This window comes from Arachis stenosperma, chromosome 7, assembly GCF_014773155.1.
Source record: "Arachis stenosperma cultivar V10309 chromosome 7, arast.V10309.gnm1.PFL2, whole genome shotgun sequence".
Taxonomy (NCBI): Eukaryota; Viridiplantae; Streptophyta; class Magnoliopsida; order Fabales; family Fabaceae; genus Arachis; species Arachis stenosperma.
The window spans coordinates 9329696-9341269 of NC_080383.1; the positions used below are offsets into that span (position 1 = coordinate 9329696).

The 11574-nt window shown below is 39.3% G+C and overlaps 1 protein-coding gene and 1 non-coding gene across 2 annotated transcripts; one reads left to right on the plus strand and one right to left on the minus strand.

The window, feature by feature from the left end:
* Positions 1-962: 962 nt before the first annotated feature.
* Positions 963-2625, minus strand: LOC130939355 (uncharacterized). The gene is made up of 3 exons (XM_057867466.1): positions 2236-2625; positions 1707-1773; positions 963-1028 (listed from the first exon to the last, which is right to left on the minus strand). Exons 1-3 carry the CDS (start codon positions 2496-2498, stop codon positions 963-965), a joined length of 396 nt encoding a protein of 131 aa, XP_057723449.1. The 5' UTR covers positions 2499-2625.
* An 8514-nt stretch (positions 2626-11139) lies between these two features.
* On the plus strand, positions 11140-11247 carry LOC130942727 (small nucleolar RNA R71). Its single transcript, XR_009071286.1, has one exon. It is a non-coding gene; the product is annotated as a small nucleolar RNA R71 (small nucleolar RNA).
* The last annotated feature ends 327 nt before the right edge of the window (positions 11248-11574 follow it).

An 11574-nucleotide genomic window follows, 5' to 3' on the forward strand; every position in this document is an offset into this window, starting at 1 on the left:
ACTCATTCAAATGAGTAGCTGCCCCTAAAATCTCTCTACCCACTTCCAGGAGCCATATCTCAACCTCCCTAAGATAAAGGGGGCGGTTATCCACCTCAAAAGGCGGAACTACTTCAGCGGTGGTTATGGGTTCACCCCTATAAATACACTAACACCTCTCAGGTATCTCAGAAGCCCAATACTCTCTAGACCTGTTTTACCCCTTTGCTGACTTTTACATCGGAGTGTCTTTGCAGGTACCACCCCCCATTCTCCCTTACACAAGTCGGACGGGGGGTTTCGGAGCACAAACCCACTTGGACGTTTCATCGTTCAGACGATTGGGCCAGCCAAACTTGTCCAACCCATTAATCTCCGATTACCCATCGTAACAATATATATAATTTATTTTATTTTTAATATGTATTTATATTTTAATATATATTTTATGTCAATAACTGTTTTTAGTGGCTAATTTTTGTCTAACATAACATAATTAATTAATTAATTGCTATATTTGATTTGCAGCAAAGAGTTTGGGTGTATTTTTTGTGCAACAATTATTATGATTGCTTACTGAAAGAGAATACTAATAATTAGGTAAATTATTAAAGGCATACATTTTTGGGTGTTCGCGGTGCGGTTTGGTTCGGTTTTTGAGAGAAAAGTCATCCGATCCAATCGTTTAATTAAACTGCGGTTCGGTTTGGTTCGGTTTTTTTCTCAAGATCATCCGAACCAAACCAAACCAAATAAAATCGGTTTGGTTTGGTTCGATTTGTTCGGTTTTTTTCAATCAATTCAAAAAGAATACTACCATACTATTTTACAAAGTCATATCATTGACTACGACAAACACGAATACACAATAACTAACAAAGTCTTGATCTAATGAAATTTAACGACAAAAGAAATTTAAATACGACAATTAAAGATGTTTAAAAGTTCAGTAGTCAACACAACTGAAAGATAAAAATAAATTTTCAAGTCATGGACGGGTTGAAAGCACTTGCCAGTGAATTGAAGTAGAAGACATGACTTCCCAACTCCTACAATAATAAAACAAGAAGGCTACATAAGTAACTTCTCTCCATAAATAAACTACTGCTCATAATATTACATATACACTTTGAACACAATACATATATGAAATGAAAACAAACAGACTACAATTTCAATTAGCTTTGTCACTAGTGCCTCGATTCATATTAATTGTTTCTAGCAATTAGGATTACAAGTAATACTAAAGTGCCCATTACAATCTCAAAGTTTTACATTTTTTTGTTTTAACAAAAATTCCCATATTATACAATTTTAATGAAGTGACTACTATAATTACATTATGAAAAGTTGATTAGTCATTAGAAGCTGTGAACAACTGCAAAAGCATTAATAGTTCATATTTTGGATGTCAATGGTATTGGGGGAAAAATTGGGAACCAGATGGGATCAGCATCAAATCAATCCAGCTACGATATTAATTTTATGCACCAAATAAGATCATAAAAACACAGAGAAACTATAAGCTTAAAAAAGAGATCCCAAATGGAAGCTGGAAAAGCGCCACGCGTACAAAAGAATCAAGCATTAAAATTTCCAGAATTCTCAACAATTGAAAAGCTGAACCCCATGGGGTAATTAAGAAAATTGAACAATTATTATAATAAATTGATCATAAGATTCATAAAAGCTATATCATAAAAATCAGGGGAAATAATTGGAATTACCGTTATCACCGATGATGATGTTGGGGTCAGTGGTGTGGTGGGAGACTGGGAGCTGCTGTGTTGAACTCTTGATCATGGCCAGAACCCAGAAATTTATAACCAGCAATCCAACAATACCAAATTCTTAACAATAAACTGAATAATACGCTGATCTCAACACACTGAACAATAATTCAATAACCAGCAATTCCTGAACAAAACCTAAACAATGTCATCTAATTACTTGATGTTAACTATTTAAAACAAAATCTGTTTATGAGTGATTGTTATTGTTATTAGTATTATTGTTGTTAGTTGTGGTGGTGGTAAATAGCAAGTGTCAGATGAGTATTTCAGTAAATCAACAACAAATAAATTAAACCATGAATAAAAACCAGCAACAAATACATATATACCGAAATGGAAATTGAACAACAATATACAAAAATCAACAATAAATTAAACCATGAACAAAAATTAGCAACAAATATACACTGAAACAGAAATTGAACAACAATGAATCAATGATTATTGAACAAAAATTGAATACCTAAATTGGAGGCTCCTTATCTGACTTGACTCGATGGCGGCTGCTATCCGTGTCTCCGCGAGGCCAGAAACGATGCTGTGGGTGGCTGGGTGGTGCTGTCTCCGCGAGGCCAGAAACGATGCTGCGGGTGGTGCTGGCTCTGCGACGATGGTGTTGGCTGGTGCTGTCTGCGAGGAGGTGCTGGGACGAAAGGTTCGGCGGCGCTGTGTGAAAGACTGGAAGGGTTCGGTGGCGCTGGGAGGTGGTGAGAGGAAGGGGTTCATTAGCGCAGGGAGATGGTGGGAGGAAGGGGTTCACGCATGTTGGGAGTGGGAGGTGCTGGCTGCTGCGAGACTGGGAGTGGGTTTCGAAAGTAGAGAGCGCAGAGTGAATGTGAGGGTTGGCGGCTAGGTTAGGTTATGCTGTGAGGGGGTTGGGGGGTGGGGGGAGGGTTGGTTTTATTTGTTTTTTTTTAACCAGTTCGGTTCGGTTCGGTTAGGGTTTTCATTGTCAAAACCGAAAACCGAACCGAACCGCAATAAAAACAGCAAAATATAATTTTTTTGGTTTTTTCGGTTTTCGGTTTATTCGGTTTTCGGTTTTTTCGGTTCGGTCGATCGGTTTTGTTCGGTCCGGATCGGTTTTGAACACCCCTAAGTCAAACCGTAGTTAAACTACTTTAATTAAATATACAAATAAATTATTAAAATTCAATGATTTTTCAGTTTCATATAATCAAGGTTTTGAAAATCAGACCGGTCATCGAACTACTCTAATTATTGGTTTATTAGTTCAATTAAAAAAACCGTTTATAATAAATACCTAATTCAATAAAAATTCAATGAATAAAGTAATTAGTTCTAAACACTCTTCTCCTGCATTTTTTTTACTTCAAAAGAGATTATAAACAACTAGTTCTATCAATAAAAAAAACTACAATGATATGCAATACCAAAAATAGGCCAATAATAAAGAGGTCTGCTACGCATACAAGTTTTTTTGGCTTAGAAGTCTTACAAATCTAATAAAACACACGCATTACATTTAATTAACGCATTACACACTTCCACATTCAAGAGTAAATAAAACGCATGTTATTCAACAACTTTCTGTTTCCAAAGCGCGCTACTCACCATGCATTATGAACGACTCTTCTTCTTCTTCCTCCATGAAAATAATTTTCTTGCCAAATTTAAAGATAATGGAACTTCAGAAATACACCCAAACGATTACAGAAATATACCCCAACGATTACAGAAATACACCCAAACGGTTATAGGAATTCACCCAAACGGTTACAGGAATTCACCTAAAGGATTATAAAAATACACCCAAAGAATTTAAGAAATACACCCAAAATTCGTTGAAGTACACCTTATGCATATTTCAGAACTCTTTCTCTTTCTCTTCCTCATCTTCTGCTTCTTCTTCTTCAAAAACGATTTCATTTGATGTCAAAAAAATGGAAATCGAGAATAACGAAGAAAGAAAACAGAGAAAAAAGCACGTAAATAAAGAAGAAGAACAGAAAGAGGAAGAAGAACGTGCAGCAAGAAGAAGAAGGAGAAAGAAAAGGCAAGAAAAGAAAGAAAAGAAGAGGAAGAGGAAGAAGAACGTGCAAGAAGAAGAAGAACGAGAAAGAGAAAGTAAGAAACGAAAGAAAAGAAGAAGAAGAACGTGCAGCAAGAAGAAGAAGAAGGAGAAAGAGAAAGCAAGAAACAAAAGAAAAGAAGAAGAAGAAGAGGAAGAGGAAGAAAAAGAAGAACGTAGACCTTGCATCTCGTTTTTGGGGTTTATTCGTTAATTAACTTGTAAAGCATATAAGCCCTAATGACTTGTATGCAGAGCTTTTCTCAATAATAAAATAGTAAAGGGTTTCTCTCTTCAATTCTATGTTCAAGCTTGTAGCAGACCAGAATCACCAAAGTAATACCATTGAAATAATCCTCCTTAATTCTTATATAACTCAAAGAATTTCTTACAAAATGAAAATTGAACACAACACACGGTCTTAAAACAAAAACAAAACAACATTCAGAAATCAATCACCTTTTCCAAACACGGCCTTAAAACAAAACAATATTTAGAGTATGAGCATTGATCACAAAACTGATTTCTGAAACAACAAAATCAGCCGAACAAGGTTCAGAATTTGAGCATTGATCACAAAAAATTGATTTCTGAAACAAAACAAAAACAACAGAACAACATTTAGAGTTTGAACATTGATCACAAAAAATTGATTTCCGAAAGAAAATAAACACAGCAAAACTAGCAGAACAACATTCAGAGTTTGAGCACTGATCACAAAAAAATTGATTTTTGAAATAAAACAAACACTCATCAAAACAATGAAAACTGATTTTTTTTTCAGAAGAAAAAAACAATGAAAACATGAAGCGTATAATAAATCAATGATCACCAATATCCAGCAATAATCTCCAAGACAATAATAAATACACAACAATAATTTAGCAAATAAACAAGAACGAGACCTAAATAGAAAATCCAACAAATTAAATCGCAGCAACCTAACAATTTAGCAAATTAAAACAACAACATCCCACCAATTTAGCAAATGATCAATTTAACAAGTTCAAGAACTGAAAATCACAATTGTTCCTGCGTGAAAAGAGGTCTCTGAGGTATAGCCTGTTCTGTTAGTGCTTGAACTTGCTTTCCTTAGGAGTGAGAGGAAGGAACATTGGTGCGCGAAATTGTGATCACTGCACAACTTTGCACAACTAACCAGCAAGTGCACTGGGTCGTCCAAGTAATACCTTACGTGAGTAAGGGTCGATCCCACGGAGATTGTTGCTATGAAGCAAGCTATGGTCATCTTGTAAATCTTAGTCAGACAGACTCAAATGGATATGATGATGAACGAAAATAACATAAAGATAAAGATAGAGATACTTATGTAATTCATTGGTAGGAACTTCAGATAAGCGCATGAAGATGCCTTCCCTTCCGTCTCTCTGCTTTCCTACTGTCTTCATCCAATCCTTCTTACTCCTTTCCATGGCAAGCTCGTGTAGGGTTTCACCATTGTCAGTGGCTACCTCCCATCCTCTCAGTGAAAGCGATTGGCATATGCCCTGTCACGGCATAGCGGAATTCAGCTGTTGGTTCTCGGTCAGGCCGGAATAATATCCATTGATACTTTTGCGTCTGTCACTAACGCCCCGCCTGCTAGGAGTTTGAAGCACGTCACAGTCATTCAGTCATTGAATCCTACTCAGAATACCACAGACAAGGTTAGACCTTCCGGATTCTCTTGAATGCCGCCATCAGGTCCTGCCTATACCACGAAGATTCCGATTAAAGAATCCAAGAGATATTCACTAGAGCCTTGGTTGCTTGTAGAACAAAAGTGGTTGTCAGTCACCTTGTTCATAGGTGAGAATGATGATGAGTGTCACGGATCATCACATTCATCAAGTTGAAGAACAAGTGATATCTTAGAACAAGAACAAGCGGAATTGAATGGAAGAACAATAGTAATTGCATTAATACTCGAGGTACAGCAGAGCTCCACACCTTAATCTATGGTGTGTAGAAACTCCACCGTTGAAAATACATAAGCATAAGGTCTAGGCATGGCCGAATGGCCAGCCTCCCAATGATCTAGGATAGCATAAAAATGAAGATAGCTACCTCTTGATGTTCTAATACAATAGTAAAAGGTCCTACTTATAGAAAACTAGTAGCCTAAGGTGTACAGAGATGAGTAAATGACATAAAAATCCACTTCCGGGCCCACTTGGTGTGTGCTTGGGCTGAGCAAATGAAGCATTTTCGTGTAGAGACTCTCCTTGGAGTTAAACGCCAGCTTTTATGCCAGTTTGGGCGTTTAACTCCCATTTAGGTGCCAGTTCCGGCGTTTAACGCTGGGATTTCTTGAGGTGACTTTGAACGCCGGTTTGGGCCATCAAATCTTGGGCAAAGTATGGACTATCATATATTGATGGAAAGCCCAGGATGTCTACTTTCCAACGCCGTTAAGAGCGCGCCAATTGGACTTTTGTAGCTCCAGAAAATCCACTTCGAGTGCAGGGAGGTCAGAATCCAACAGCATCTGCAGTCCTTTTGAGTCTCTGGATCAGATTTTTGCTCAGATCCCTCAATTTCAGCCAGAAAATACCTGAAATCACAGAAAAACACACAAACTCATAGTAAAGTCCAGAAAAGTGAATTTTAGCTAAAAACTAATAAAAATATAATAAAAACTAACTAGATCATACTAAAAACATACTAAAAACAATGCCAAAAAGCGTACAAATTATCCGCTCATCACAACACCAAACTTAAATTGTTGCTTGTCCCCAAGCAACTGAAGATCAAATAGGATAAAAATAAGAGAATATGCAATGAACTCCAAAAACATCTATGAAGATCAGTATTAATTAGATGAGCGGGGCTTTTAGCTTTTTGCCTCTGAATAGTTTTGGCATCTCACTCTATCCTTTGGAATTCAAAATGATTGGCTTCTTTAGGAACTCAGAATCCAGATAGTGTTATTGATTCTCCTAGTTAAGTATGATGATTCTTGAACACAGCTACTTTATTGAGTCTTGGCCGTGGCCCAAAGCACTCTGTCTTCCAGTATTACCACCGGATACATACATGCCACAGACACATAATTGGGTGAACCTTTTCAGATTGTGACTCAGCTTTGCTAAAGTCCCCAATTAGAGGTGTCCAGGGTTCTTAAGCACACTCTTTTTGCCTTGGATCACAACTTTATTTCTTTCTTTTTCTTTCTTTTTCTCTTTTCCCTTTTTTTTTCGATTTTTTTTTTCGCTTGCTTTCTCTCTTTTTTTTTTTTTGTATTCACTGCTTTTTCTTGCTTCAAGAATCATTTTTATGATTTTTCAGATCCTCAGTAACATGTCTCCTTTTTCATCATTCTTTCAAGAGCCAACATTCATGAACCACAAATTCAAAAGACATATGCACTGTTTAAGTATACATTCAGAGAACAAGAGTATTGCCACCACATCAAAATAATTAAACTGTTATAAAATTCAAAATTCATGCAATTCTTTCTTTTTTTTTCAATTAAGCACGTTTTTATTCAAGAAAGGTGATGGATTCATAGGAAATTCATAACTTTAAGGCATAGACACTAAGACACTAATGATCACAAGACACAAACATAGATAAACATAAGCACTAAAATTCGAAAAACAGAAAATAAAGAACAAGGAGATCAAAGAACGGGTCCACCTTAGTGATGGCGGCTCTTTCTTCCTCTTGAAGATCCTATGGAGTGCTTGAGCTCCTCAATGTCTCTTCCTTGTCTTTGTTGCTCCTCCCTCATGATTCTTTGGTCTTCTCTAATTTCATGAAGGATGATGGAGTGTTCTTGATGCTCCACCCTTAGTTGTCCCATGTTGGAACTCAGTTCTCCTAGGGAGGTGTTTACTTGCTCCCAATAGTTTTGTGGAAGAAAGTGCATCCCTTGAGGTATCTCAGGGATCTCATGATGAGAGGGGTCTCTTGTTTGCTCCATCCTTTTCTTGGTGATGGGCTTGTCCTCATCAATGGGGGTATCTCCTTCTATGTCAACTCCAACTGAATAACAGAGGTGACAAATGAGGTGAGGAAAGGCTAGCCTTGCCAAGGTGGAAGACTTGTCCGCCACTTTATAGAGTTCTTGGGCTATAACCTCATGAACTTCCACTTCTTCTCCAATCATGATGCTATGGATCATGATGGCCCGGTCTAGAGTAACTTCGGACCGGTTGCTAGTGGGAATGATTGAGCGTTGAATGAACTCCAACCATCCTCTAGCCATGGGCTTGAGGTCATGCCTTCTCAATTGAACCGGCTTGCCTCTTGAATCTCTCTTCCATTGTGCGCCCTCTTCACATATAACTGTGAGGACTTGGTCCAACCTTTGATCAAAGTTGACCCTTCTTGTGTAAGGATGTGCATCTCCTTGCATCATGGGCAAGTTGAATGCTAACCTTACATTTTCCGGACTAAAATCCAAGTATTTCCCCCGAACCATAGTAAGATAACTCTTTGGATCCGGGTTCACACTTTGATCATGGTTCTTGGTGATCCATGCATTGGCATAGAACTCTTGAACCATCAAGATTCCGACTTGTTGAATGGGGTTGGTAAGTACTTCCCAACCTCTTCTTCGGATCTCATGGCGGATCTCCGGATATTCACCCTTTTTGAGTGAAAAGGGGACCTCGGGGATCACCTTCTTCAAGGCCACAACTTCATAGAAGTGGTCTTGATGCACCCTTGAGATGAATCTCTCCATCTCCCATGACTCGGAGGTGGAAGCTTTTGCCTTCCCTTTCCTCTTTTTAGAGGTTTCTCCGGCCTTGGATGCCATAAATGGTTATGGAAAAATGAAAAAGCAACGCTTTTACCACACCAAACTTAAAATATTTGCTCGTCCTCGAGCAAAAGAAGAAAGAAGAGAGTAGAAGAAGAAGAAATGAGGGAGAAGGGGATGGCTTTGTATTCGGCCAAAGAAGGGGAGAAGTGGTGTTTAGGTTGTGTGAAAATGAAGGAGTGAAGAAGGGTATTTATAGGAGAGAGGGGAGATGGAGTTCGGTCATTATGGGTGGGTTTGGGAGGGAAAGTGGTTTGAATTTGAAGGGTGAGGTTGGTGGGGTTTTGTGAAGGATGGATGTGAGTGGTGAAGAGAAAGATGGGATTTGATAGGTGAAGGGTTTTTGGGGAAGAGGTATTGAGGTGATTGGTGAATGGGGGAAGAAGAGAGAGGGTGGTGGTGGGGTTGGTGGGGGTCCCGTGGGGTCCACAGATCCTGTGGTGTCAAGGAAAAGTCATCCCTGCACCAAATGTTGCTCAAAATCACGTTTTGAGTCATTTCTGGCGTTAAACGCCGGGCTGGTGCCCATTCCTGGCGTTTAACACCAGGTTCTTGCCCTTGTCTGGCGTTTAACGCCAGTCTAGTGCCCCTTTCTGGCGTTAAACGCCCAGAATGGTGCCAGACTGGGCGTTAAACGCCCAACTGCTAGCCTCACTGGCGTTTAAACGCCAGTGGGTTCTTCCTCCAGGGTGTGCTGTTTTTCTTCCTGTTTTTCATTTTGTTTTTGCTTTTTCAATGGATTTTGTGACTTCTTATGATCATCAACCTACAAAAAACATAAAATAACAAAGGGAAATAGATAAAATATAATCATTGGGTTGCCTCCCAACAAGTGCTTCTTTAGTGTCAGTAGCTTGACAGAGGGCTCTCATGGAGCCTCACAGATACTCAGAGCAATGTGGGAACCTCCCAACACCAAACTTAGAGTTTGAATGTGGGGGTTCAACACCAAACTTAGAGTTTGGTTGTGGCCTCCCAACACCAAACTTAGAGTTTGACTGTGGGGGCTCTATTTGTCTCTGATTTGAAAGAAGCTCTTCATGCTTCTTTTCCATGGTGACAGAGAGATATCCTTGAGCCTTAAACACCAAGGATTTTTCATTCACTTGAATGATCAGTTCACCTCTATCAACATCAATCACAGCCTTTGCTGTGGCTAGGAAGGGTCTGCCAAGGATGATGGATTCATCCATGCACTTCCCAGTCTCTAGGACTATGAAATCAGTAGGGATGTAATGGCCTTCAACTTTTACCAAAACATTCTCTACAAGTCCATGAGCTTGTTTTCTTGAGTTGTCTGCCATCTCCAATGAGATTCTTGCAGCTTGTACCTCAAAGATCCCTAGCTTCTCCATTACAGAGAGAGGCATGAGGTTCACACTTGACCCTAAGTCACACAGGGCCTTTTTGAAGGTCATGGTGCCTATGGTACAAGGTATGGAAAACTTCCCAAGATCTTGTCTCTTTTGAGGTAATTTCTGCCTAGACAAGTCATCCAGTTCTTTGGTGAGCAAGGGAGGTTCATCTTCCCAAGTCTCATTTCCAAATAACTTGTCATTTAGCTTCATGATTGCTCCAAGGTATTTAGCAACTTGCTCTTCAGTGACATACTCATCCTCTTCAGAGGAAGAATACTCATCAGAGCTCATGAAAGGCAGAAGTAAGTCCAATGGAATCTCTATGGTCTCATTTTGAGCCTCAGATTCCCATGGTTCCTCATTGGGGAACTCAGAGGAGATTGGTGCACGCCCATTGAGGTCTTCCTCAGTGGCGTCCACCTCCTCTCTTTCCTCTCCATATTCGGCCATGTTGATGGCCTTGCACTCTCCTTTTGGATTTTCTTCTGTGTTGCTTGGAAGAGTACTTGGAGGGAGTTCAGTAACTTTCTTGCTCAGCTGTCCCACTTGTGCCTCCAAATTCCTAATGGAGGATCTTGTTTCAGTCATGAAACTTTGAGTGGTTTTGATTAGATCAGAGACCATGGTTGCTAAGTCAGAGGGGTTCTGCTTAGAATTCTCTGTCTGTTGCTGAGAAGATGATGGAAAAGGCTTGCTATTGCTAAACCTATTTCTTCCACCATTATTGTTGTTGAAACCTTGTTGAGGTCTCTCTTGATTCTTCCATGAGAAATTTGGGTGATTTCTCCATGAAGAATTGTAGGTGTTTCCATAGGGTTCTCCTAGGTAATTCACCTCTTCCATTGAAGGGTTCTCAGGATCATAGGCTTCTTCCTCAGATGAAGCATCCTTAGTACTGCTTGGTGCATTTTGAATTCCAGACAGACTTTGAGAAATCAAATTGACTTGTTGAGTCAATATTTTGTTCTGAGCCAGAATGGCATTCAGAGCATCAATCTCAAGAACTCCTTTCTTCTGATTAGTCCCATTGTTCACAGGATTCCTTTCAGAAGTGTACATGAATTGGTTATTTGCAACCATTTCAATCAGCTCCTGAGCTTCTGTAGGCATCTTCTTTAGATGAAGAGATCCTCCAGCAGAGCTATCCAAAGACATCTTGGATAGTTCAGAGAGACCATCATAGAAAATACCTATGATGCTCCATTCAGAAAGCATGTCAGAAGGACATTTTCTGATCAATTATTTGTATCTTTCCCAAGCTTCATAGAGGGATTCTCCATCCTTCTGTCTGAAGGTTTGGACTTCCACTCTAAGCTTACTCAATTTTTGAGGTGGAAAGAACTTTGCCAAGAAGGCATTGACTAGCTTTTCCCAAGAGTCCAGGCTTTCTTTAGGTTGAGAGTCCAACCATATTCTAGCTCTGTCTCTTACAGCAAAAGGGAATAGCATGAGTCTGTAGACTTCAGGGTCAACGCCATTAGTCTTGACAGTGTCACAGATTTGCAAGAATTCAGCTAAGAACTGATGAGGATCTTCCAATGGGTTTCCATGGAACTTGCAATTCTGTTGCATTAGAGAAACTAATTGAGGCTTAAGCTCAAAGTTGTTTGCTCTAATGGCAGGGATAGAGATGCTTCTCCCATA